The sequence below is a fragment of the Myotis brandtii genome, unplaced genomic scaffold, assembly GCF_000412655.1.
Source record: "Myotis brandtii unplaced genomic scaffold, ASM41265v1 scaffold1084, whole genome shotgun sequence".
Taxonomy (NCBI): Eukaryota; Metazoa; Chordata; class Mammalia; order Chiroptera; family Vespertilionidae; genus Myotis; species Myotis brandtii.
The window spans coordinates 846,301-874,091 of record NW_005353690.1 but is presented as its reverse complement, the minus strand read 5'-3'; the positions used below and the strand labels follow the sequence as shown (position 1 = coordinate 874,091).

The following is a 27,791-nucleotide window of genomic DNA, read 5'->3' as shown; positions in this document are numbered from 1 at the left end:
AGAAGTGTCTACTCAGGTCCTTTGCCCATTTTTAAAGTGGATCTTTTTTATGTTGAGGTGTATAAGTTATTTAGAAGTTTTGGATATTAACCTTTCATGGGCCCAGCACGCTTCTGCTGCACCACTCTGCTCTCTAACCTTTCATAAGATGTATCATTGACAATTATGTTCTCCCACTCAGTGGGTTTTCTTTTTATATTGTTGATGGTTTCCTTTGCTGTGCAAAAACATTTTAGTTTGATGTAGTCCTGTTTGTATATTTGTTCTTTTGTTTTCCCCCCCTTGACATGCATCTTTCCCCATTCTCCTCTTCCCGTCTGTTAGGTTTCTTGTTTTGACCACCATGTGTCCTCCCTGATGCCACGTGATGCCCTGCTCTGGGTCACCACTGCCTGGCCCCAGTCACATCCAGGCCTCTCTCAGCCTGTGACCACCCTGATTTCCTATGGACAGGTGACCTCTCATTGCACTCACCAGCACTCAGCATAGAAAGCAAGTGTTGAAATGTCCTGGAGCTGCAGGATGAACTGATGAACAAGGGTAGAGAAGAAAAGAAACATTTCAAGATCCCCCTACACAGGACAAGAAATCCTGAGCTCTCTGCCTGCTGGGGTACACACATGTACACACACATACACGTGCGCACACGTGAACTCACACGCATGCACACATATTCATATCCAAAGGGGTGAGCCTTCTTAAAAGCACAAGATGCTCCATAGACGCTGTTGGAAATGATGTGGCTCCTTCCCCTTTCCACATGGGGCTCCTTTGGGTGGATGACAAGGAATGATGTCTGACGCTGAGGATGTGAAGGGAAGACTCGCACCACTGGACACCAGGGCTGCCAGGAGAGATTCTCGCTGGTGGTGGGAGACTGGACCAGGTGGCCTCCAAGGTCCCTTCACGACTCCAGGTTTCCATGACTCTCATCAGAGCATCTCTCATCGTGGTCCATGCTCACCTAGGATGCATATCTACCTGGCTGGCTTAGGATTGTTATGGTTTCAAGTCTAACATTTAAGTCTTTAATCCATTTTGAGTTTATTCTTGTGCATGGTGTAACAAAATGGTCTCATTTCATTATTTTACATGTATCCATCCAATTTCCCCAACCATTTATAGACTATCTTTATCCCACTGTATGTTTTTGCCTTCTTTGTCAAATATTAATTGATAATAAAGGCATTGATATTTCTGGGCTCTTTGTTCTGTACCATAGATCCATGTTTGTTTTTATGCTAGTACCATGCCATTTTTATTACTATGGCTTTGTAGTATAGTTTGATATCAGGTAGCATGATTCTTTCATCTTTGTTCTTCTTTCTCAAGATTACTGTGACTATTTGGGGCATTTTGTGGTTCCATACAAATTTGGGGGATATTTGTTCTAGTTCTGTGAAATATACCATTGGTATCTTGATAGGAGTTGCACTGAATCTATAGATTGCTTTGGGTAGTATGAACATTTTAATGATGTTAATTCTTCCTATCCATGAACATGATATTATGCTTCCACTTATTTGTATCTTCTTCAATTTCTTTCTTCAGTGTCTTATAATTTTCCAAGTACAGGTCTTTTAAACCTATTCCTAGGCATTTTATTATTTTTTGATGCAATTGTAAAATAATTGTGTGTTTTTTTTTAGTTTTTTTGTTTTGTTTTGTTTTTAGTTTCCCTTTCTTATAGTTCATTATTGGTGTATAAAAATGGATATTTATTTTGTATCCTGTTACTTTTCTAAATTCAGTTATCAGTTTTAGTAATCTTTTGGTGACATCTTTAGGTTTCTCTAGAGTATTATGTTATCTGCAAATAATGAATTTGGATGCTTTTTATTTCTTCTTCTTGTCTGATTGCTTTGGCTAGGACTTCCAATACTATGTTGAATAAGAGTGGTGAGAGGGAACATCCCTGTCTTGATCTTGCTCTTAAGGAAAAACACTTTTAGTTTTTGTCCATTGGGTTTGATGTTGCCTGCAGATTTGTCATATTTGGCCTTTATTACATTAGTGACTTCCAATACTATGTTGAATAAGAGTGGTGAGAGGGGACATCCCTGTCTTGATCTTGCTCTTAAGGAAAACACTTTTAGTTTTTGTCCATTGAGTTTGATGCTGCCTGCAGATTTGTCATATTTGGCCTTTATTACCTTAGTTACATTCCCTCTATTTCCACTTTGCTGAGAGTTTTTATCATAAATGGGTGCTGGCTTTTATCAAATGCTTTTTCAATGTCTATTGCTGTGATCATGTGATTATTATCATTAATTTCGTTTATTTGGTCTATCACATTTATTGATTTGTGGATATTGTACCAACCTTGTATCCTTAGAATAAATCCCACTTACTTGATCTTGTCAATGAATTGCTAGGTTCAGTTTGCTAATATTCTGCTGAGATTTTAGCATCTGTGTTCATCAGGAATATTGGCCTATTCTTTCTTTGCTGTGTCTTTATCTGGTTTTGGAATTAGGAAAGTCTAGGTTATGTTGCAGTAACAAAGAGCCCTCAGACCTCAGTGACTTAAAATGGCAAAAATTTCTTTTTTACTCATGTTACGTAACCATCAGGGTCGTCTGATGCCTCTGTCTATGTCATCATTGTCCTCACTCCGTGGCCCCGGGAGATGGAGCATTGCAGGTGACTTACATCACTAGTTCTTATATTTCATTGGCCCAAAGAAGGTGACTTGGGTGCCTTCATTGAGGTGGGAAGCTGTAGTGCTCATACAGGGAGTGGATACAGGTACTGTTGAATGATGACACAGTCCCTATGCACAGGCCCAACCTCACACACCTGCTTTCAGCTTAGCAGATACTCCCAGCAGCCCTGCAGGTTCCGGCCAGTGTTCAAGGTGGGAGTTTTGTTAAAACAAAAGCAGGACAGGTTTAGTGAAGGTGATTGGTGCAGAGGTGACCTCCCTGCCTCCATTTTCTCTGCTGCCTCAGGAGCAACTCTACCAAAGCAGGGAGAGGCTTTGCCCTCAGTGCCTGCTCTCTTCACTTGCAAAAGAGAGCCACTAGCTGCCACTCAAGGAATCGGCTTCCAAAGATAAAATATGCATGGAGGGGTGTGGCCTAATATGGAAAATAATGGGGGAGTGCATGTTAGTCACAGTGGAAAAATTAACCCCATAACCAACTTCATAGCTGATTGCTTCCTCCTAGTCCTGCTCCCTTTGCCCTCCCTCCACCTGCTTATGATTGACAGAGCAGTCGCTCCATGCTGGACACATATGAAGCTGGACACAAATTCAACTGATATGGTCTCTGCCCTCAACAATCTCACAGTCGAACAATAACAAATACATATTTCAAAAGGTGTTAGGTATCTACTTTTTGGCAATGAATAAATGAGGCATCAATTATAGACTTACCTGTGTCCCTCCCATAGTCAGCCCTAACTCCCAATGTAACTGAATTTGGAAATAGGGTCTTCAGGGAGTAATTAAGGTTAAGTGAGGTCAGAAGTGTAGGGTCCTCATCTGCCAGGACTGGTGTCCTAATGAGAAGAGACAGCTGAGATCTCACACAGGCACAGAGGCGAGACCATGTGAGGACCGGAGGCCGCTGTGCAGCCAGGGAGACAGGTCTCACCAGAGACTATCCTGGCATCTCAACCTTGGACTCCCAGCCTTCAGAACTGTGGGAGAATACCTGTGTGTAGTTTAAGCCACTCAGTCTGGTATTTTGCTGTGGCAGCCCAGGTGGCTAATATAGCCCACATTCGAAGTGTGTTATGGAGGGCCCAGGTTCGATCTGCCGTTTTGTTTATACAATATCACCCTTATGACTAATAATGATACCCCATGTATGTGTGACCCTGCATAGTGCACTGTAGGTTTTTCTTCCACTTTAGTTATCTTAAGCTACCCTCCCCATAATCTCTTGGTTTCACCGGACAGCTAGAACTGTCTTCAGTTTATGAATAAGGAAAGACGATCACTGGGAAGTGAAGGGGTAGGTCATGGTGGCTGTGGTGATACAGCCTGAGATCACAGGTAAGGGAGTCTGAGGGTGTGGCAGGACCGTAGCCACCTGCGGAATCCCAGTCTGAACTTTCACAATGAGGTCATTGTCACCCGCAGCTGCCTCATTACGCAGGAGAAGGGGATCCATCTCCTGTTCATGAACCACACATTCCTTGTGAGTCTGAACTACGGAAAGAAAACACAAAAAAGGACTTTGTTGGTCTCAATCCATTCTGTGTGCTGGGTCAGGACCCCTAATTCCCGCTTCCCCGCGCAGGTGTCGCCTGTCCCCAAGTCTTCCCAAGGATGAAGGTGGTCTCTCATCACGGCTGTGCTGGCTCGTCTTCCAGAGGCCGTGGCATCCCAGTGCCTGTGCTGAGTATGGCTCCTTACTGGGCCAACCCTCCTATCGCAGAAGGGAGTTCCTGTGGAAGATGGGGCGTGCTGCGCGCAAGTCTAGGATTCAACTCCTGTTGGACACTCACCAACTCACCTCTTGACCTTGCTCTCTGTGGCCCCAGTGGTCCCATCAGAGTGAACACGCTCCACTTCCCTCAGGGGCTCTGCTTTGCAGGCTGGAGAAGCCAAAGGGTAGTGGCTGGGAGCCAGCAGGGAGACAGGGGAGGGGAGGACATGCTGGAGGTTTTATCAGCAGTGGGTGTCCCCATGGTCTGCCTTCCATCTCCCCACACTCCTTTCCTACCTCCTGTTTTCACTTTTCTATCTCTCCTTCCTTGTCCTGCTTTCTCCCTGATCCTTTTCTCTCCTGGCTTTCACTTTGCATAACGAGGACACTGGAATTTCATGGAGACACCCGGCTCAGCCTTCTCCATCCACTCGCCTGAGGCTCAGAGAGGCAAGTATCTGCCCAAGAGCAGCCGGCTGAGTGACAGCAGAGGTCGCAGCTGTCCTGAGCGCAGGCCTGGGCTGATGCTGCCCCATCTGCATTTGCTTCCCTTTCCCGAGCCCCCACCATAGATGGAAGAGCCATAGATGGAAGCGTGGGCAGGGAGAAGTGCTGTCTCCCTTCCTTCATCCACCACCACCCATTCCATTCACTTTTTTCTCCCTCTCCTATTTCTACCCCAGAGACATAATTGGGTTCAAGATCTCCACACTCTATCAAAATAGAGAAGGGGGACTGATGAAGTCATTTTCATCAGGTGTTGCTTGCCAAGAAGACTTAAAGCAGGGTTGGCAACCTGTGTCTCCCCAGAGCCAGCTTTCAGAAGGGCTGAATCTATCCTCTAATACAGTGGATCTCAACCTTCTGGCCCTTTAAATACAGTTCTTCATGTTGTGACCCAACCATAAAATTATTTTCGTTGCTACTTCATAACTGTAATGTTGCTACTGTTATGAATCATAGTGTAAATATCTGATATGCAGGATGGTCTTAGGGGAAGTGAAGTCTGCTGGCTGGGAACAACACGCTGGCTCTCCCTGTCCTGAAGCACCATTGCTTCCGGACGTGTCTGCTGCATAAGTGAGGACAGAGGCTTCAGTAAGAGGCTGTGCCTCCGATGGAGTTTAGACAGCACATAACTGGAGAGAGAAGGAGCCATATCTTCACCACCACCACCTTCTCCCCACCCCCTTTCAGCCAGTCACAAAAACAAATACCCCAAATTCCAAACTGAATTTTTATTATTTTTTAATAAACTTTATTCTATATTACAAATAAGTTTTTTTTTGTTCTGAACTGCAAAATAGGAATGCCTTATATTTACATACACAGGTATACAATTAATTATAACAAAGGTACAGGAGCTTGCCTTTACCAAGTTACAACTGGGCTCCAATTGAAATAGCATAGGTTTCCTTTTTAAAAACTTTTTTTAAAATCTTTTTTTTTAAATCTTACTAGGATACTCTTCTTTAAAAATCAAAACCAGAAGACCCTCATCCTCTAATAGATTCCACCCACCTATCTTTGAGGCTCATGATAACACTGTTGTCTAGAGATATGTTTCGCTTTGTTCTCAGGCTCAGTGTTCAAGGTGGGAGCTTTATGGAACCAGAAGTGGGGTGGGGCTGGAATGGGGTGCCTGGGGCAGGAGCGACCTGCCCTACCTCCTTCAGCGGCCTCTCTCTGAGACTCAAAGGCTCCTGCCTGTTCCTTAAACCACCCATTCATCCTTTCCTGTTCCTCCTCTTCCCTCTAGTGCTGGAGACTTAACTCTGGGTCATCTGACCAGGCAGACTCCTCTCCCCCCTGCCTGTCTCACTGAGCCATTGTCTGTTGTAGTACCCTGGAGTTCCTGGTCACTATGGCAACCTGGCAGGACCCTGCTGGAAGAGAGAGGCTGGTCCCTATAAGTAAGGTGGGGAGGAGGGCAGCTGCATCCAATCCTTTCTCCCCATCTCGGGGCCTGGGTTCTTGTTATTGGTCAGTGCAGCCGACCCATGACTCAGCCAGGACCTCCGGCCTCGAGGCCACTGTGCCCAGACAGGGAGTTTTTGGAGGGGAGGGTTGTCCACTCTAAAACGCAAAGTCATTGGTTTCCAAATGGAAACAAGATTCTTTGAGGTAAACTAGCTTTTCTTTTTAAAGAACGGAAGGTTTGACGAGCCAACAAGCTGACGGGAACATTGGGGAAGGGAAGGAGAACACGGGGGACACGTACCGTGTTGGTCACGGGTCTGAATTGGGACCACCAGTCCTGCTTTGTAAAGCGGTCTCGGTTTCTTAGTGCCCTTTGCATTGGTCTTAATATACCCTCTGTTCCGAATTCTACAAAATGTGCTTGAGTCGGAAGATCACAGATACTAACAAAAGTTCTAATGCCAGGGAAAGAGCCCCATGGAAGATGAGCTGCGGAGACCTGCGTACTCTCCAAGAGGATGTGCCTTCTGGAGGAGGGGCCGGGCTCTCCATGACCAACCCCTCGCAGGGTCTCCCTGAAGTTGGGGGGAGCGGAGAAAAGGGCAGGATTCAGCATCAGGGGCAGTGGAGCCAAAGCCGGACAGAGTGCAGGGGTGGAGGGGTGGGAATGTGGGGTCACGGGCCCAGGACACCTGACCCGGGCCCAGGCCCAGCTCCCTCTCTCTGCCAGTACAGATCGAAAGCTCTTTTTTTTTTCATCAGGGTTTCGTTTTGTTTAGGTTTGCTTTGGAGTAGTCACTAGTCTACTCAAGGAATTTAACTGGACTCTAATTTACTTTTACAACCCAAAAGTCCTATATATTTTATGAAGTTGGATACTCTCCCTAATAAAAAATAATTTTATTGGGAAGCAAAGACTTTTAGTAAAAAAAGAAAAAGGTCTCTCGTGAAGGTCTGAGCCTTTTCCTGCAGACATTCCTTTCCGCAGAGGGCCAGGCGCCTAGCTTCCTGGGGGAGGCTTTGCCCACCTGCGAGCACCAGGAGGAGAGGTTCCCAGTGGGGCCACCTCTTCACCGTCCCCCGTGGCTCTCCTTTGCTGCACCCATGGTGGTGATGCGGATGGGAGGCAGGGGGGAGGGGTGGCATTGGGGGCTCAGCCATCAGAGAGGCAGGGCAGCACCGAGCATCTGAGCAGTGCGGGCACGCTGGCCCTGGCATGGCCACAGCCCGGAGATGTCCTGGCACAGTTCTGTAACCACACGGGGCACCTATCCCCGGCCCTGAGCTCTCCTCACCCTCTTCGAACTGGCAGGTACAGTTTCGTTTCTCCCTCCCCGCTAGTAATTTGGACTTTATATCCATACCTGTGCTCCCTCCTTAATCTCCGACACTTAAAATATATAGAGAAAAAATAAACAGCTACAAAGCCTCCAATAAGCAGGTCACATCCAGTTTAAAGGAAATGGAGGAGCTGGGGCTCAGGGTCCTCTGTCACCTGTCCTGAGGGCTGAGAGGAGGGAGGAGGTCCTGGAGGTGGACTCGGACTCTGGAGGGAAGGCCAGGAGGGAGCCAGGATCTGCCTGGGTATGTGGGGGGTGGGGCTGGGGAGGGGTCTTCTCTGGGGGCACAGTGGGGACTCTGGTACCTGGAGGCTATTTATTCACAGAAATGCTTCTCAGAGAGCGAGCTGGGACTCCCATGGCGGGCCATGCCTGGAAGGGCCAGGAGAAAATGCCATGGACCTCTGCCTGCAGAGCCCTCCCTGTCCCTCCCCCCTCCATCCTGGGCTCTCCGGGAGGCGGGAATGTTTGTTCTTGATGAATAATGATTGACTTCAACCTTCCCAGCTGAGCTTAAGTACTTGACTTTGCATCCTGTGAAGCCGAGAATGTGCGCCCCCCCCCCCCCCAAGTCCCTAGAAAGGAGACAGATGGGAAAAGGGCTTTCCTTTTAGGTCAAAGCAGCATCAGCAGGACCTGCCTTGGACCCAGAGTGGAGGTCATTCGGGTCTTGGTTGCTGGGGCTCTGAGGGGGTCTGGCTGGATGAGGGTGCCGACCCCTCACACCACTCGGGAGGCAGCGTGGGGAGGAAGATGGGCCTGAAGCAGTCAGAGGGCTGGGCTGTGAGGGCGGAGTCGCCCATGAGCGGCTCAGTGGCTCTGGTACTTTAGTGGACACTGGCCTTGGGGCAGAGGCTACACGTGCAGGAGGGGCAGGAGGGACAAAGGGAGGCTCACTCAGAAGCCAGACATGCAGGGGGACATGAGCACGAGGACCTTGGCTTGGGAACGTGACTGGGGAGGGGGGGGTCTGGGACAGAGCATGGACATTAACCCCCAGCTGGGAGGTGAGAGCTGAACCTGAGGGGACAGACAAGGTCAGAGACCTCACCGCTGGGCACAGTCCTGGACAGTCTGCCTCAAACTTTGGGATTGATTTAAAATGACTCTCTCTCTCTCTCGAACATCTCAGGCCTCACTCACCGGCCCGCATGCTTGGGGGAGGGGGGGGGGGCGCCTACGGGTGTGCATGTCATTCTGGGGGCGTGGATGCACCTTTGCCTGTGGGACACTCGTGTGGTCTCCAAATGTAAAACCACGTTGAAAGAAGAAGGCAAGCCCTAGCCGGCTTGGCTCAGTGGATAGAGCGTCGGCCTGCGGAGTGAAGGGTCCCAGGTTCGATTCCGGCAAAGGGCACATGCCTGGGTTGCGGGCTCGATCCCCAGTGGGGGGCGTGCAGGAGGCAGCCAATCAATGATTCTCATCATTGATGTTTCTATCTCTCTCTCCCTCTCCCTTCCTCTCTGAAATCAATAAAGAAATATATTTTTTAAAAAAGAAGGCAAGAAAAAACATTTTCCTGAGGAAGTCACTGACACCATAGCCAACTTCACTCAATGGCACCATTTGTAGTCACCAACAAATGCAGGGTCTCTCTTGACAAGGAGTGGCAAACCCTACACCTGGGTGGACTTGTGCCTCCCACCCCCTAGAAATGATCCATCTGCAGCTTCTATGTACCCATTCTCTTATGTTCAGGACCCTGCAAAGCTCCCCCACTTCCCACCCTACCAGCCCTCAGCTCATCTGTCCTCGGTTTACAGCCCTCACTTAAGCCAGGCCAGTTATTTTGACTGTGTCCTCTCCTGGTACAGTTTTGACCTTGGTGGTTTCCAGAGGAGAAAGGTGGGGGAGGGGTGCCAGGGGAGGGGAGGGTGGCCTTTTCTCCCCTGCTCTTTGCCCAGGACTCAAGGAATCATATAAAGGTCCCACCTTAAACAGAACCGTGACCCTGCTAGCGAACTGTGCCAGAGAGGAAAGGCGTGAGGGGACCTCCCTTCCCCAGGCCTGCGTGGGTGCGTGCGGCCCCCACGCCGCCTAGGCAGCTCTCTGGCCTCCCGAGAGATGAGGATCCCAAGGGCAGTTTTGGAAAGATTTGGGGAAAGGACAGCTTTGCCTTTGCTTTGAAGCCTATCACACGTGCACCAAGAATTCAAAGAAAAGAAATGGAAAACAGACAAACAGCCAAAGGAAAGAATTTCGCCGGGCCGGGCCAGGCCAGATGGGTTGTGGCTCTGTGTGACGCTGTCCTGTCTCTCCGTCCCTAAGGCCCCACGCAGGCTACCAGGACTGCGGGCAGACAAAGCACCGGCAACAACCCTTCCACCAAGTCAAGTAAAACCTGCCTGGCCTCCTCCCTTGGAGAAACGAGGAGAGCGAGCAAGTCCATCCCTTCTCCTCTCCCCTTCTTCCTGACATTTATGTTTCTCTGAGGTGTTCAACGTTTCTCTTAAAACAAAAACATGGAAAGAAAAGTGTGTACCGACAAAGGAACAATACCAATAATAATAACCCAGTAAAAAATAGGGGCTTCAGCAGAACCATGGTAACAGTCTTTGTTTTCTGCTTGTTCGTTTTTTTCTCTATCTGTGCAAAACTTAAAAAACAAGTAAAAACACACTCATATGCACACACACACACACACACACTCACAATTTCCATTCAGCAAATCTGTGTTAAATATGTTTGTGTCTCTCTCCTCCCCAATCCTTGACATGTGCAAAAATATTTTAGCGGCCGAGCTGCCTCCTCAGCCCGCCTCCCACATGCTTCCCTCCTGGCCTGCCAGGGCGCCTGGCTTCTTGGGAGAAAAACAAATGATTAGGGTAGAAATTCCGTAATCCCATGCTTCTTCACCTGGCACTTCACTTGCCAAAACCTTTGGTTATTTCTGGCCTGCCAGGGCGCCTGGCTTCTTGGGAGAAAAACCAAATGATTAGGGTAGAAATTCCATAATCCCATGCTTCTTCACCTGGCACTTCATTTGCCAAAACCTTTGGTTATTTCCCCCCCTTGACATGCATCTTTCCCCATTCTCTTCCCGTCGTCTGTTAGGTTTCTTGTTTTGACCACCATGTGTCCTCCCTGATGCCACGTGATGCCCTGCTCTGGGTCACCACTGCCTGGCCCCAGTCACATCCAGGCCTCTCTCAGCCTGTGACCACCCTGATTTCCTATGGACAGGTGACCTCTCATTGCACTCACCAGCACTCAGCATAGAAAGCAAGTGTTGAAATGTCCTGGAGCTGCAGGATGAACTGATGAGCAAGGGTAGAGAAGAAAAGAAACATTTCAAGATCCCCCTACACAGGACAAGAAATCCTGAGCTCTCTGCCTGCTGGGGTACACACATGTACACACACATACACGTGCGCACACGTGAACTCACACGCATGCACACATATTCATATCCAAAGGGGTGAGCCTTCTTAAAAGCACAAGATGCTCCATAGACGCTGTTGGAAATGATGTGGCTCCTTCCCCTTTCCACATGGGGCTCCTTTGGGTGGATGACAAGGAATGATGTCTGACGCTGCGGATGTGAAGGGAAGACTCGCACCACTGGACACCAGGGCTGCCAGGAGAGATTCTCGCTGGTGGTGGGAGACTGGACCAGGTGGCCTCCAAGGTCCCTTCACGACTCCAGGTTTCCATGACTCTCATCAGAGCATCTCTCATCGTGGTCCATGCTCACCTAGGATGCATATCTACCTGGCTGGCTAAAATGATGTATCCATAGATGGAGGGACAGATGGACAGACAGATGTCAGGGCTGAGGTCAGTTGTATGTTTCTCCTCCCATTGCTGGCCATGACCTTCAGCTTGACTTTTTGGTCCTCCCAGACCTGGCAAGCTAGGGGCTGAGCTTGGCTGGCATTTTGATTGGTCTCCATGAGGCTGTGTGTGGGTGCATTTCCTTCAGTGATGGCTGCTAAGAGATGAGGGAGGCAAGTGACTGAAGAGACAATTGAGATGCTGATGAAATAATACCCCAGGAGGTCTGGACAGTCCAGTGACAAAGTTACCCATAAAGCAATGGCAGCGGATTCTGCAGGGTGACAGAGGCTAGGCTGTCTGCCCCAGCCTTCTAGAGAGTTGTCAGGAAGCGTGGTGGAGATGGAGCCATGGAGACGGCTGGAGGTAGAATCTCCTGGATGCACTCTGTATTCTATGTTGACCCTCAATGAGTGATGACCAAGGGGGATGAGGTGCCTTCTCTAGACGAGGACCTGGCAATGGTACACCGGTGACTATGGTTGGGATTCACGTGCACTTGGGGGTGAATGGAAAACAAATTCTGCTTCCAGGGTAGATGAACCCTCCTCTTCTCACCCTCCATGTTACATTTCTGCCACTATAAGCCAGAGCAGAAGGTTAGGAGTATGCCCATGGTGGAATGTAACTGCTATTCTTTCTCTTGTCTGGCTTTCCACAGGCAGGGGAGGAGGCTTGGCAGGCAGGTCCCTATGGGCATTTGGAAGAACTCCAAGAAGACTAGAAGGGACAAGGAGGCCTCTGGATGCCAACCCAACAAGTGAGGGACAGCTCACAGAGCACCCCCCAACTCCTCAGCCCCTGCCCCCAACTCTGCTCATATGCAGGAGGTGTGGCCTTTCTTCTCACAGTTGCAAAGGGATCATACCACTGACTGACCCCTTGGGGATGGAAACGTGGGAAAGTAGAGCCAGTTGATGTCTTCCCAATGAAGATAATACTGAGCTCACTGTCTCTTCTCTAGGCCAAGGTTCGGACTGATGTGGGGCTCTCAGGAAGTGGAAGGTGAAGTAGCAGCATAGAAACGTCCTCTATCCATGGCTCCTCATCCATCTGTGGGCCCTGTTGCTGATGCGTGGGGTCAGCCGGGAAAGAGAACCCCCTCTGGAATCTTCTGGTCCAGTCCCTCTCTTCAGGACTGGCCATCTTGGACTAGCTGAGGGTTGGTGGCTTGATTCAAGTGTATTAGCCAAGCAACTGAAAGAGAAGGGATCCAGGAAGGAGGGAGAGACAGAAAGAGGCATAGAGAGAAAGAGAGAGAGAGACAGTGCTGCACAGGGGATGCTGCTGACGCCAGTCGGAACTTGCACTTGGTAAAGATGATAATCTAGACTGAGGCACGGCTTGGTGTGTCCCTCCCTCCAGGGGGGCCCTGGAAGGACGGTTCTCAGCTGTCTAAGCTCATGAGGGTTATGACTTGTTCTAGTTTGTAGGCCAGTTTCTGCTTCCCACATTGGTCATCGTGGTCCAGAGGTCCGAGGATCTGTGGAAGGGGCGAGAACGGGGAGGTTACCATTGGTATGTATATGTTCTGTGTTCTTAGGGTGCACACAGACGGGGGGCATAGTCAGAGATGTGGGAAAGCGTGTGCATGTGAAGCTGCACACATGAAGCTGCTGGGTAGACAGACAGCCTAAGTAACAGGGATGGGGAGTGTGGAGGGCACTCGGATACACAGACAATGTCTGGGCACCTGTTTGCCAATGAACACAGGATGTCAGCACACAGATCTGCACGTCGGAATAAACGGGTACATTTTACTGCCCACATAGGACAGCTGGCAGTGGGCAGAAGACACCTGCGCAAGGATGCTCCACATACCTGCATGTTACCCCTCAGATAGCTCCAGACCCCAGCATTTCGGGGAATGTGATTTTGCAGATATTAAGAAATTCCCTGCCCAATAAAGGAAAACCTGAACTCATTGGCTTCACTTGGTCTATTAAGAAACAAACGCCACTAGGAGCTTAATATATCTTCAGCTTTATTGGTCATTAACACCTAATGGATAATATCTGCCAAAACCTTTTCTGAGATCAGATGGTTGGTGGAGGACAATGGCCGCGAGCGTTTGCGGCACGGGAAGAGAAGTGTTCGAATTTGACTCAGACTCAGGAGATGTGGGTCTGAATAAGGGGTCTGCCGGTTTCTAGCTGGGTCATCTGGGATGAAACAAACCTGTAACCTCTCTGAACCCCATCTTTGTTACTCATTTCCTCATCTGTACAATGTGGGAACTACTAGCTCCCTCTGGGCTGCTCCAGGGGAGAGGATGAAGTCAGGCAACATACATGAGCACTCATTGCAGGATGCCTGCTCCAGGAGGGGTGCACAGCACACAGGGGTGGAATCCACTGGGCCTGGGGTCAGGGAGTGCAGGGAGCAGCTGGGGGGAGGGGAGGAGAGACGGGGGGAGGCTCCCCGAGCTTTGGATTTCATGTATTTTTAATTGGGGAGAAAATAATAGAGTTGCCAACTTCTTACATAGCCAAGAATCACCAGTTACTGGCACCAACGTTTCGTAAGGGTGGGTGTCTTAACCCCGACAGCAGACAAGTGCATTGTAGACTAAGGAACTGCTCCTTCCGAGATGAGTCCGTTGCACTCACACAGCGCACACTCTACATCGTCCTTACTTCTGTCGTGTGGCCACAGACAGGTACCAACCTTGTCCTGGGCCAGCACTGGCCCGCAGGCTGGCGTCAGGTCCCTCCCTTCAGCTGCGCCTCAGGCTGCTCCTACACTTGAAGTTCATAGCCTGGTTATGGAGGACCCCGGGCCCTGCACCCTGCTGGGGCTCCTGCCTCCACCTGGGATTCCTAGACCCTCTGGGGTGACGAGGCTGGGAGGAGGGGGAGAAGCCAGGGCATAGAGAGGGTGGCCATCCTGCTGCTCAGACACAGGGAGCCTGGACCTGAACCCTTGGTCTCAGTTGGCATGACCAAGAAAACTCCCATAAACACCTGTACAACCAGAAAGAAGGTGGTGTCTGCAGTGGTAGTGACCTCGGTAAGGTTTTCCAAGCAGGGAGCATAGCAAGTAAAAACAGATTCCATTCGACTCTGTTCTGCATCTATCCTGTTCTCTACTGTGTCACAGCATAGCATAGCATAGCATAGCATAGCATAGCATAGCATAGCATAGCATAGCATACTGTACCGCACCAGACCATGCCAGACCATGCCATACCATATGGCCTGCCCATGGGGAAAGGGAATAGCTTGTTTAAAGAAAATTAGATCAAATAGAGAAATGGAAAAAAAATAAAGGGAGGGAATGGCAGGGAGGAAATGGGAACCAAAGAGAGAAACGGAAAGAAACAGCGACTTGATCTGTATGTCTGAGAAGCACCCGGATTCATGCAGAAAGGACAGAATGGAACGTTTCTGGTGTCTTTGCAATGCAGCCCAAGTCCTGGGGCAGGGTTTTCCCAGCAGAGGCAGGAGGTTTCGGGGTGGGGCTCTTGGCCCAGCAGCAGGGTGGGGCTCACCTCCTCGCTGTACTTGCTCACGTAGGAGAAGATCTCCGAGAGCGCGCTCATGGTGTTGAACTCATTCATGTGCATCCGGGACTGCTCGGCCAGGTATGCATTCATGTCCTGGTCGCTGATGGCCGGCATCTTCCCGATGTCCGAATAATACCTGTCGGGATGGGTGGGGAGGAAAGGGGTTGGAGCGGTGCACGTGGAGCGGAGGAGACAGGGACACCGCCAGCACCGTCTGGGCCAGCGATGCCTGTGTGTGACCCCAGGGGACCACGGTGGGCGCTCTCCCATCTGGGCTGCTGGGTCTGCCCAGGAGAGCCCTCTGCAGCTTTGGATGCAAGAGGCACAGAGGCAGGGATGTAAGGAGTGGACAGACATCGTCAGAGGGTGCACAGGGGTAGGACCAGGACAAAGGAGGGGCTGTTTTCTGCACTGGTTTTGCTCCCATCGAGGTCCAGTAAGTCTTTCATGTCCCCCTGGCACCCCCTCCATACACAGAAGAGGTCTCTCCAAGGGCCCCAAAGGCTCTTCCAAGCAGTTGCTCTGCCTTGATGTCCTCCCCTCCTGGGGTTAAGCGGGAGGAGCTGGGGCTGCTTGGGGACTGAGGCTGGCAGAAGGCAATCAGTCACTGTCACTTGCAGCTGTGCACTGCTGTCAACTGGTTAATTAGATGCCAGCATTTACATTTTTAATTTCTGCAATTTGACATTTTATGCAGCAAACCCCAACTCTCCGCCAGAGGGGAGCTGTGCAGTTTCCTAATGAGCAACCGAAGGGCCCACTGCCCCAAAGACAGCCCCGCCCACCCTCTCCCGGGCACCTTCTGCATGTGACGAGCCACATAACAGGGACCAGGTAGCTGCACAAGCAGGGGGATGAGGAGACAGTCCCGCACACCCAGAGGCCTGCAGGAACCTTCGGTGCTGGGAGAGCAAGCCCAAGCACCTACAATAGAGGGGGGTGGGGACAGTCGCCAGGGCAGGGACGAGGGGAGGCAAGTGAGACATCTGGGGACACAGTGTCAGGAGAGGCACCCACTCTCACCTGTGAAAGTGTGGGTGACAATGACAGGCCCTGGGGCTTCCCAGGACCCATGGCTTGATCAGGTAAGCGTAGGGACATCTTCAGAGGCTCTGGAACAGTCTCACCCGGGACCCCAGCCCTGTATCTCTCCCACACCCCTCACTGCATGGACCATGCACCCATCAGTCCTGGTCCCCGACCTCCACTGCTCCCCAGCGGTGTCCAGGATTGGGGTGATAGACTGGCATCGTGTTCAAGGGCCTGCCACAGAATGACAGTTCCATTGGCCGCCAGGGCATCCCTGGGCTGGTGGGGCAGGATGGCCGCTGCTCTGAGCCAGGGTCACACTGTGATTGAGGACCTGCCGTTTTGTCTGGAAAATGAGGAAGGCAGTGGGAGGGAGATGAAATCTGTGCCCTCTGACAAGGGATAGGCTGGTGAGAGAGTAACTCCATCCCTCTGGGACCCGCCACACAGACACAATCGCCAACTGCATGGTTGAACTGATTGCATTTTGGCGGGAGGTCTCGGCCCATGGCGTGCTGTCGAGATAGGCACCAGGACAAGCGCTTAATGAAATGGCCTTTTTCAGAGGAGCCCGGGGCTCAGGAGAGGCCGTCCTGCCCCATCTCATTGGACTTCCATCGGTCACAGGCTTCTTTCAGGGCGGGATCCTCTGCTCCCTGGTCCCTCCTCATCTTCGTGAGTCTGGGCCTCAGCTCTGGGTCCTGTCTCATTCTGGCTCCTGCGCTTTGGTTCGCACCAGGGAGCCCGCTCCAGGCCTGCAACCCACCCAGGACATCCTCAGATATTAAGGTTCTGGGCCACTTAATGCATCCCAGGTATAAAAGTTCCAGCCTTTCATTGCCACTACTGCTGGGACACAATAAATGCCAATGTTCTAATTCATAGCGCACACCCAGGGGACTCGGTGGCTCCCAGCCTGGCCACTCCAAGGAGATTTGTGTCCTTGTCCCCTCACGATTCCATGCTCACTGAGCAAAGTATGTTTGTCAGGTTGTGTTCTCAGGTCCTAATGGTAAGAAATGAACAAATGACCCGAGCTCCAGGCTAACACGGCCAGGTCCAGAGGTCCCTCCAGGCAGCTACACTCTGTCACCCCTGGGCAGTCAGAGGGACTGACCAGGATGGAAACTCAGGTCCCCCCGACAGGACAGGACTGTCAGCACAAGCAAAGACTCCTGCTGTGTCCGTTACCTGCCTGTGAACCTTTCACAGGTGGATGGATGGTTCTGTCAGGCTTTTTGCAAACAGCACCAGGGCTCCCCCTGCTGCCTTTCTCGTCCCTGGGGTAGGTGACCACGTCTCCATGGAGAGAGCAGATGTCCACACTCTGTCCCTTTGCAATGGCTTGTAGCACAATGAAAGCCCAGTCCATGTCTCCCAAGGGAATATTTAGAAAGTGTGTCTGTGTGAGAAGGGGGGGGGGCGCAGGATTGAGAGTAGAGTGGGCAGAGGGCAGGGGCTCTGATCTTCTCATCTGAAGTCATGGGCCATGGCCCCACCTGGCTCCACCTGGCCCCACCTCACATACACCTCCAAGTCCGCACTAAGCAGCCCCCATGTCTCCTCTGTTGCTTGTGTGGAGGGCTCTGGATCGGACCAGTGCCTGTGTGGGGCCATATACTAGCCCACCAGTGGATCCACTACATGTCCTATTCCAGCAAGGTCTCAATCATAGCAACAAACAGCACAATGCCTGGATGAATGTGGGGCTTGCAGAACTGTTGTCCCATTCTCATCCCCGGCCCTGCCTGGTGCTGAGTGGGCCCATCCTGCCTGCAGGGTTTGGCACCTCTGCCTTGCCGTCTCCCTACTGTCCGGCCCCACCTTCTTGACAGCACCCCTTGAACCTGATAATGACCCTGCCCTGGCATCTCTCTGCTGTGTGCACAGTTGCCTCTTCCTCGGTCCTTGCTGTGCCGGTCCTTGTGCTGGGCTCTGCCGCCGAGCAGCCTTATTGATTGTGAAGAATGCAATTATGCTCCAGTAATGAACTTCAAAGAGTGTTCTTATCAGCTGGCTGTGCAGTGAGGAAGGGCAAGGTCAGCCTGGGTCCCTGTACATGAACTTGCTCCTATGGGATTTCTGCCTGCAGCTGAGTCCTTCTTCAGAAGAGATGGGTGTTTGAAAGCCCCAGGATGGTCCTTGAGCTGGCCAGGCCCTGGCAGGTTGGCCAAAACCCACTGAGGAGGTCCAGGCCCCATCATTGGCCTTTGCCAGCTTTCTTCTCTGCATTTGCTCATACCAGGTGGATGTCTGCACCCTGTGGTCCCGAAATCAGTCCTTGGGGAGTTGTTCTAAAGGGAAGGGCCCCAGAGAGAGCTGGATCCTCCACTGTTGGCCAGTCTGCAGGGTTTCACATTTATGGGATTCTACGGAATGGGCCTGGTGTGTAAGGGTGGGTGTCTCAGCTCTACTTTTGGGATCAAGAAGGTGATCTCCAAGCCCTGAACTCTAAGAGAAGAACAAAGTGTTGTCATTCCTTTAAACACCTCGAGGATAAAGATCAGATGTGAAAAACACTGAGGCCTGACGCTCTGATGTCCCTGGATACTTGCCTTTCAAGGTGGCTGCACACACGTCTCTCCCTGTGAATCATCCCCTGACCTCACTCCCCGAGAGCCCCTACTATGGCTTGTGGGGCTTGCCCGGTGCCTGTCCGTGTGTCCTTCACCACGAGAGCCACAGGGAAGGATCAAGTCTAATCTCTCCTGAGTGCCCAATGCAGCCATGATGGATACCATAAATGTTTGACCCGGGGATTAATGAACAAGTTAATGAAATGCCTATACTTCACCTCCAGTATTGCTCCCAGGGTGAACTGTCACAGCTTTGCATTGTGAATGGATGGTTTCCTTAGGAGGCATATTTAAATATTTAAAATTCGTAACCTTTTCCATGCGGTGACACCTGTGATCGATGGCATTCCTGTGTGTGACACGCCCCTCGTCCACCCCCCAGTGGGCCAGCTGTGGGCCATTGAACTCATTCCCACAGGAAAGCCTGTGGTTGCAAGGGAGCGAGGCTGATGTGGCCGCGAGGACAACCTTGAAGCTCTTCCAATTTAATACGAGAGGAAATTACTACCGAACAGGAACATTTTCTGCTATTGGTGATGAAATGACAACTGATGGTGACACACCAGGCGTGGTTGAGTTCTCTGTAAGATGAGTGTAGCAGCTGACTGCTGCTAGGAGCCAAGAGAGTCTTCTGTCTCTAGATGTGGCCACGGCAAAAGCCCCGATGCCTGGATGGAGGCAGCGGAGACTGGGAGTCTGCAGTGGGCCTCCAACCATCAGCACTGCAAGGCACTTGGAGGCAGAAATGGGGTGGAAGAATGTGACAGAGAATAGGTGGATGAACTTCCAGGAGATGCAAACCAGCAGAAATGTGATAGAATCATCCAGGCTGTTCAACCAACAGAGTGAAGAGGCCTCCTGAATCCATACGCTTTCTACCCCTTATGTACAGAGGGTGGCCAGGGAACCCCTGGTTCTTCATGGGACGGGACAGAGGCCTGTCCAATGTGTGGAGGGTGCGGTGAGTTACGGGGCCTGAGTCCCGTGCAGGCTGTCTGCGTGCTCACAGCAGCTGGGCAGGTGATTCAGAGGTGGGAGGACCTTGGCCACAGAAGGAGGGCGTTCTACCACTGTTCTTCTGAACTGGGGGCTGCCAGTGCCCATGGAAGGGCGAGTGGGAGACCAGGATTGCTGGGTCCTGAGTGAGTCCCTTTCAGGGAGCCAGACAAGCTCAGAGGCAGTCTCCCGGGAGTGAGAGTAGGACTGATCTGTTCCTCACCAAGTTCAAGAAGCTTGGTCTCCAGACCTGTCATATGGTTTCCTCAGCCCCTCCATCTTTGTACCCTCATCCCAGAATGACAGGAGAAGGGATTTGGGACCTCAAGCAAGAGAAAAATGACTATCCTGAGAGTGACACTGGTTGCTAAGAAACTGGTGGGATAAGGAGTGGAAACCATCAAACCACTCCTAAAAATAACCAAATGAACTGGGGTTACTCATGACCCATAGCAGCTGCGTGGCACAAATCTCATTTAGCATCAAGTGAAAGGGAGCCATTAGCCTGGTGCATGCATTATTCTGATCTCCACCCAACAGGCCATGCTCCGGAGTGTCCTCTATGCAGATGTTTCAGAAATGCTCCCAGCCCTTCACATCCCTGCTCCCTTCCTCCCTGCCAGTGGTCCTATCACAGAGACCTTGAAACGGTGCAGGGATAACCAAGAACCCAGCTGCTGCCTCTTTCTCTCTCTCTTTGCCAAAGAGCCGGCTGACCACAAAGGAGGGCCTGCGCCTGGTAGGTCTACTGTCAAAGAATGAGCCACTGTCTATACGTCGAGGGAGGTAAGAGCCTCTCCTGGTGACTCAGACACAATCAGATACAAGAACAAAAGAGTTAGCTCTCTAGCTGCCAGCCAGGGCTGCATGCCCACCACATGCATGAACAGGAAGTGGTAGGGGGGAGATCAAAGAGCAGAGAGGAGAGGGAAAAGGAGTCAACTCTTTTAGGAGAACTGCTACTGAGGTAGCCAGAACCCACCACCCCCCTTGTCATTTCCTCTGCACAAGGGAAGGCCATGCACAAGTATGATGTCTCAACGCCATGGTGAAGTGATACATTTTGTCTTTGGTCACCAAGTCAGGAACAATTTCTGGTCTCTTTTACTCTTTGAAAAGGCACCAAACCTGAGCTTTTTGCTCCTCTGAGAAAAGGAGAGAGAGACTCTAAATCAGGCCTGTCGTGTAGGCTGTGCAGGTTGTTCCCTGCGCAAACCACGCACCCTGGCCGGGGCCACATGCCCCAGTAGGAAGGGCACCTCCCTTAATCCACACAGCACACCCTATGGGTTGGCAGAGGCCCTGTCTAAAAGTATCATAAATAATAGAAAACAGATTTGGGAGTCAGCCGCGTTTGGGGATCACGTTTACGTCATCTTGGGCTGATTGCTTAGCCATTCTGTATGTACATTTCTTCACCTTCATGGACACAAAATGAGGTTGTAAATCCTGACCCCATATTCCAGGGCTAGTGTCATGATTAAGTAAGTAAAGCGTCATCTGATTGCTTAGCTCAGGTGCTTGGGCCAGAGAGCTGATGCGGCCCAGATAAACCATAAGTGTTCTTTACCGGGAGTGAGCTTTGCACCCAGACAACCCCGCTCCACAGCTTGCAGGTGGCCCTCAGTGGCAGGTGCACTGGCTGAGGCTGTGAGCAGATCAGGGCTGTGATGGCCAAGAATGTACTGCAAGGCCCAGGGCAGAAGGGCTCACGGTGAGAGAGTCCAGGGACTGGGACAGTGAGAAACTGTTTGGAGTGACAATGACATCCCATAGGATGCTGGCAGGACTGCCAGATGCACAGGGGCAGATGACAAGAGGCCTCCAGCCTTTTTGTGGCAAGAAGCTATTCAGTCCTCAAAGTATTTATTTTTATTATTTATTTATTTATTTTTGGCAGGGTGGGATTAGAGCAAGGGATTATATTTCCTTCCTGGGCCTAGAAAATATTTCAGCCACTAAGATCTGGGTTTTCCAGGCAGGGAAGCAGAGCCCCATGAAAATTCCTAGCCAAGTTCCTCAGTTCTTGTTCAGCCAACAATACGGGGTGCATGAGGGTGTGGGTGCTGCAACTGTGGGGTTCGGCTTTGTGAACAACCTGCTTGTAAGCCCTGCCCACTGTGGAGCGGGAGGAGGACCCCTAGAAAGGGGAAGTTGCCAGCCGCGGCGCCCAGCCCAGCACTCACCTCTCCACCCAGTTCTTGTAGCTGGGGATGTCCTTGGCGTAGAGCAGCTTGTTGGAGGGGGAGTCCTTGCCCAGCCGGTGCTCCGACGTGGAGCAGGAGTCCATGAAGGTCTGGGCCACCACGGAGAGGCAGGCGTCCGTGATGCTGTTCTTATGGATGTCAAACACAAACTGGGGGTTCTTGATCATGTTGACCCAAAAGCGCAGTGGCAGACTGTGTGGAGGGAAGAGGCAGACAGTCAGGGGAGAGGGGGTGGGGGCCCGTAGCTTGGCCGGAGAGCTCTCTGGAAAAAGAGAAGAGACGGGGAACTGACATTCTTAAGGGCCGTCTCTGTGCCACCAATCTACCTGCAGGGAAACTGAGGATCAGCAAGGCTAACCATCCAGAGAGACAGTGTGGACGGGCACTGGGGAGGGAGTGATGCCAGGCGGGGCTGCAGGCTCAGCGTCCCTCTCAGCACAGGCTTGGGGTCGGAGGAGCCATGATGGGCGCTGTGCAGTGGGCTTTCTGACGCTCCATTCCAGTCTGCCCCCTATGCCTCATACGGGTGAACCTTAAGAACAGCCTGGAATCTAGGCTTTGTATCTTATTCTCTGCCATCCACTGCAGGGCGTGGAAGAAGTCACACCCCTCTTCCCTGCCCGGAACATCAGCTTATTGCTACTTAGTGGAGATACCAGGGGGAGCAGTTTAGGGGGAGCAGTTTAGGAGGAGCTAACAAGGAGGAGCTAACGGGCTTCTCATCTCCAAGCTGGCCACTTAGAAAACAACACCTTCACGGCCCCTCATCCGCCCCACCTGTCCCCTCCTTCTCCTCTTTCTCCCAGTTGGCACCTACCGCACCCCAGGAACCGTGCTGGCAACGGGGGATGCAGTGTGAACAAGACACATCCTCTGTCCTCAAGAACCTGCATTCCGGTGGGTTCCTGGGGAAGTCAGACACGCCAGCAAGCACGTGCTCTGAGAAGTGTCCACGCTAGAACGGAAGGATGGGCGGGCCCACCGTGGGACTCAGGGAGGTGTGATCAGGGCCACCCAGAGGGACGTGTCTGGAAGTCTTCACGGAGGGGATGGCCCTTGATGGTTTGAGCTGTGAAGGTGCACAGGTGTTCCTTCGCCGGATGCGGCCTGGGAGAAGGTGTGGGGAAGTGCTGCTGGGAGGGGCCTCAGCTAACCAAAGGCAAAGAGGAGAAAAACCGTGCCTGGTGGTCTGGTCACTGTCAGCCACTCTCTGTTGCTAGAAGGGTCCCAGGGTCTCAGGAAAACCCTGCCCACCTGCCCCCTGGGCTGTCCTCTGCTGGCTCTCGGATTCTGTGCCGCCATCGGCCACTGAGACACAGGTCAGGGAGCAGGGGGCCACCAAGCGAGGGATTGTGAATTCCCTCCCTCTACCCCACCTCCTCACTTCCTGCCACTTCTCTGATGTTTTACGGTTGTTTTGGTTGCTCTTCTCATCGTTGGTAATGGTTAGAATGTTTCTATGTGTTTGGCTTGCCTCTTAGAACTTAAACTCTTTGAATAACATTATTTCAATGTAGCAGGTACAACATTTCTATAGATGTTGTATCTACCAGCAGGCAGTACATACATACAACAAATGCTACGGACACAGCCAGACCTCACATTCGAAACTGCCAGTCCATCAACAAGAATTTAATCACAGGGCGCAGGCAGCATTGAGTCTGACAGTGTTAAGTGGCACCTATTTCATCCTGGGAAATTCAGGTAGGACATAAAGGGACAGCACGGAGAGTCATGACAGGGGTGGAAGTCGGGGGTCACAGGGGAGACCATGACAGCTGGGCTCAGAGCCCGGGTGAAGGCCTCCCGGCTGCCCGGCCAACACAGTCTCCTGGACAGTCCACATCTTCCTGTTGCCCGAAGTGCCACCGGAGGAGGGACTCTGGGAGTCCATGTGTGCTGCTTGGCTGTTTCTCCCCAACACTCCCTCTCCTAAGCCAGCTGTGCTGACAGGCAAGTCAGACCAGGAAGCCAGGGCCCCACACGGAGTCTCCTGCCTAATGAAATATTAGCATATTATTAACATTAGCCGTGGCACTCATCTCTGGTTGATTGCAGTCACTCAGGCTAAATGAGCAGGAGGTTTATCTAAAAGAGAGAAGGTAGGGCACATGGAGGGAGGCGGTGGGGAGAGTTGCCACTTTGTCCAGGAATAAAGAATCAATCTCTTTTCAATCAGGGACAATTAACTCTAAGTCAATACGCAGAGCTCATAATTCCCAGGCTAACTGCTGCTTGCCTGGGTAGCAATGAGGAGGGTCAGGGCGTGGCCTTTGGTGAAGGACCCCGAGCCTGGGACCGCACCCACTGCCCAGCTTTCCTCTGTGGGGACTGAGTTCTCTGGGAACCCAGCACCCGGGTCCTCGGAAGAGCTGGCTGGAAGGGGGGATCTGCCCCACCCAGGACATTGTGACGTCCTGTGGTGGCTCACCCAGCAGGAGGTATGGGCTGAAACACAGTTCAGGTCTATTTCAGGAGACCTACTATAATGTGCTTCAAGGGCATGTAGGGATGTTTTGAAGACACCAGCTCTCCCAGCCAGACCACGATGCCTGGACAGAGCATTTCCTGGGTTCTGAAGACGGCTGGCATTCACACAGTGACACGTGGGGACACTGGCCGAGAGGAGCAAATCTGGTGGGATGGGCCCCTCGGAACAGCTCTGCCTACGATGGCTAAACACCTCCTCACCTAGAGGCAGGCAGGTTGGTTCATGGTCAGGCTCTGGCTGGTTGTCAAGGTCCCTGGCCGAGCCCTGTGCTGCCGGAGACCAGACCAAGCGGGACTTTCAGCCTCCGCCCTATGTTGCTGCACTGAATGGGGAATCCACTCTCAGAGTCTCATTTGAGAAAGGCTGGGTGAAGCCCGTGATGGGCGATCTCTCACCGAGAATCCGTGTGGCCCAACCCTGCCTGATTCCTGTTCCCGTGGAGACCACACTATTCTTCAGGTATGGAAGTGAGGAGGCTAAATGACATTTAGTACCACGGGCTGACTTCTGCCCTCCTCTGTGTTTTGGTTTGGGGCTCCGGGCAGAATGTCAGGGTGCCCAGCTATGCCCTAGCGCCATGCCAGCCCAAGCAGGTGGCAGGTGCTGGCCAGCAGGCTCGTGCTGCTTTGGGAGAATGTTCTGGGGAAGAACAACCTGGGACAGGAACCACTTAAAAGCTACAGGGAGGCACTTCTGAACCCATAAGCCCGCTTTGTTTGCCTGTGGTGTGTAGAACTCTCAAGTAGAGACCATCATGGCCCTGCACCTGCATTAATATTTATCGAGTCCCTGCTCTGTGCAAGGTCCCAGACCCGGCGCTGAGTCCTGATGTCTGACCTTGCAGTCTCGACCTAGAACACGAACCGCTCACAGACCGAGGGGAAGGATGTGCACGTAGAAGGAGAGAGAGACCAGAGTGGAGACACCCGGAGTGGCAATTAGAGTCCTGATGCCTCAGGGCAGACAAAGTGGTGATGGGAAGGTCTCCGCCCCACAGGGAGTTTGGAAAAGGAGTCTGTGGGCAGGGCAGCCCACCGCTTCCTGAAGAGAACAGGAATACCCTTCAGAGCCTGCCGAAGAGTCACTGCTGGGTGCCGCCCTCTGCAACCCAGGTCCAAACAGCTGCCTACCTGTCTCTTACCTGCCTCTCAGCCCCCGGAGGGCAGGGGCCCTGGCTGATGGTTCCTGTACCCTCGGTGCCCAGCATAAGGCCAGGCACACAGGAGGCGCCTGGTTGTGAGAGCCACCTGGCTGTGATATTTGGCAGGTTACATTTTGCTCAGTTAGTTGGTTAAATAAATGTTTTTAATTGACTGACTGCTAGGAAAGAAGGATGATTTGACTAGTCAGAAGTGAGCACAAAAACAATAGGAGGGGTGGGGAGGCCCAGAGAGAGCCTGCACCGAGTCCCTGCTGGTGAAGGTGGCCCACGACCACCATGGCCTGTGGCCGCCACCTTAGGCTCGGCTGGCCTCCCCAGACTTGTCCTCTGCTCTCCCTTCACTCACCAGTTGCTTTTCCAGGTGTGGCGGACGTGTGGGTCATGAATGCCATGCTTATCAGCCTGCTCATCCAGGAAGTCAAACATGTACTTGATGGCCAAGGGCAGGGCAGAGCCGCGGTGCGCAGTGCTGAAGATGGTCTCAAAGAGGTCGTCCACGAACTTCTGCAGCGTGCCCTGGGGAGGCGGCACGGGTTCACACACGGCTCCCCCATGGAGCTCTCAGGGTGGCTTCACGGCCTGCCTCTCAGGGGGGCGGGGGGGCGGGGAGGACAGGGCAGAGCCGGGCCAGCTTGGGTGGAACGGGGGAAGTACATGCATTAAAGCTCCCCCACCCCCTTCCTCTGTCTCTAACGGCTTTCCATTTCCGCTGCACGTGGGGAATACATACACCACTGATGACTGGACCTAACTAAGCCTTCCTCTGCCAAAATGCGGTTTGGTTGAACACCATTTGGCGTTGCTATTTGAGCACTTCTTGCAAATGCTAATGAGCAACTCACCGGTCAGAGCAGACAAACACAATCTGCTGGTTTGGTTTGGGCATTATTCACTCTGGCTAACGATCAGTTACCCATTCGGCTCTGCACGGAGCAGGGCCCAGGCCAGCCTCCAGGCGAAAGACTAAAGGCCGGCACAGAATGTCCCCAGAACCAGGCTCAGAACTGGTGCCCGGAAAGTCACCAATGGGCCCCATGTTCCATCACTACAGACAGTAGGACACCCAGAGAGGCGTCATTCTTTCAGGAGGGTGGCGGAAGAATGTGAATAGATGCGGCATGTGTGTGAGAACAGCACAGAGAAGGAAACGAAACTTCGGACGGCACGCCAACACTGATGTGTGGGTGGGGTTTGCCCGGAGCCCCGGGTGAGAAGGATTCTGAGGTTCTGTGCTGGGAAGGCATGCTGTGCTGCCAGTGCCTGCCATGAGTAGAGGGGCCCTGGTGCAAATGCTGGGTCTTTCACAGCTCGGGCAGCTCAGGGGGCAGGCAGAGAAGGGGGTGAAGACCCTTACTGTACTCACACATGCCCCCTACCCCCCCCTGAAGTCTGATACCTTAGTGGCCAGTAGTCGGGTGAGATAGATCTCGGACACCATCTTGCTCCCCCGGTCCCCCTCCTTCTGGTCCCCGTGCTCGTGGTTCTTCACCAGGTGCCACATCTTGACTCCACTCTCCAGGTCGGGGGTGATCATGGGCGTGCGCGAGCGGAGGCTGTCGGGACTGCCCGTGTACCGGATCATGTTCTCTGCCAACGCGATGGGCCACGCATGTGAGGCCACTCAGCCTTCCTCACGGCGCACCCGCCGCAGCCGAGGCCAACTACTGCCCCATCCTTCCTGCAGGTTTCTGCCTGTCCCCCTGCCTCGGCTTGGCCCATTCCCTGGAACTGGGGGCCTTTCCCGGCACCCCCAGGAAACCTGTGGCTACCTCACCCACTCCGCTCCCTTCCTCCTGCACTTGCATCTCGCCAGCCCGGAATTGTTCAACTTGTAAAAATATAAGCTTGTCCTCTTTTCCACTTCCCTGGTAAGAGTTCTCAAGTCATGTCTCAGGGTGCGTTCAGAGTGGCCAATTAAGTACCAGTGTAAGAGCAGGTAGCCTGTCTCCCTTAATGACTGGACCAGCCGCGGAGCTGTCTCGCCAGCTGCTCACCTGCACGCTCCCCTCTGGCCTGGGCCATTTCTTCCCCCTTATTTGCTGAAATGCAAGTGTTGCCCAGAAGCGACGATGAAGGGCCTATTGTGTGCGGCACTGTTCTATGTTCTATTGATTTTCCAGAATGATCCTGCCATTTTGGTAGTTTTTTCAAACCCTGTTTTGCTGGTAAGAAAACCAGGTCGTGTGGTGGTCAGGCAGCTGGCCCCCAGGCACTCAGAAGGTGGTGGGACAGGGTGGCACCTGGGCTTCCAGGTCACATCCAGTGCTCCCCCAACCCCCACCTCAGAGCCAGGGATCTGGGCCTGTACCTTCCCTTAAATGCTTCATAACAGCGTGACCTTTACACAGTGTGCCGCCGTGCCTCTGAGTTATAATTTGCTAATCTGCATAATAGGGGGAAATAATAATTATT

General features: G+C 52.2%; 1 protein-coding gene across 2 annotated transcripts in view; it reads right to left on the bottom strand.

Annotated features, from left to right (window-relative positions):
* Window positions 1–271: 271 nt before the first annotated feature.
* PLXNA4 (plexin A4) overlaps window positions 272–27,791 on the bottom strand; it is a 435,216-nt gene continuing 407,696 nt past the window's right edge. The window contains exons 28-33 of one of the 2 annotated variants that reach the window (XR_001362828.1): window positions 26,776–26,966; window positions 25,726–25,895; window positions 21,706–21,918; window positions 14,904–15,054; window positions 11,351–12,896; window positions 272–981 (exon numbers count right to left, since the gene is read on the bottom strand). Coding sequence is in view for 1 of the 2 variants with exons in the window: in XM_014542674.1 (XP_014398160.1) it covers window positions 12,801–12,896; window positions 14,904–15,054; window positions 21,706–21,918; window positions 25,726–25,895; window positions 26,776–26,966 (821 nt within the window). In the remaining variant the exon portion in view is untranslated. Of the gene's footprint in view, window positions 982–10,535; window positions 12,897–14,903; window positions 15,055–21,705; window positions 21,919–25,725; window positions 25,896–26,775; window positions 26,967–27,791 lie in introns of those variants that run through there. The other variant, XM_014542674.1, reaches the window with a different exon arrangement.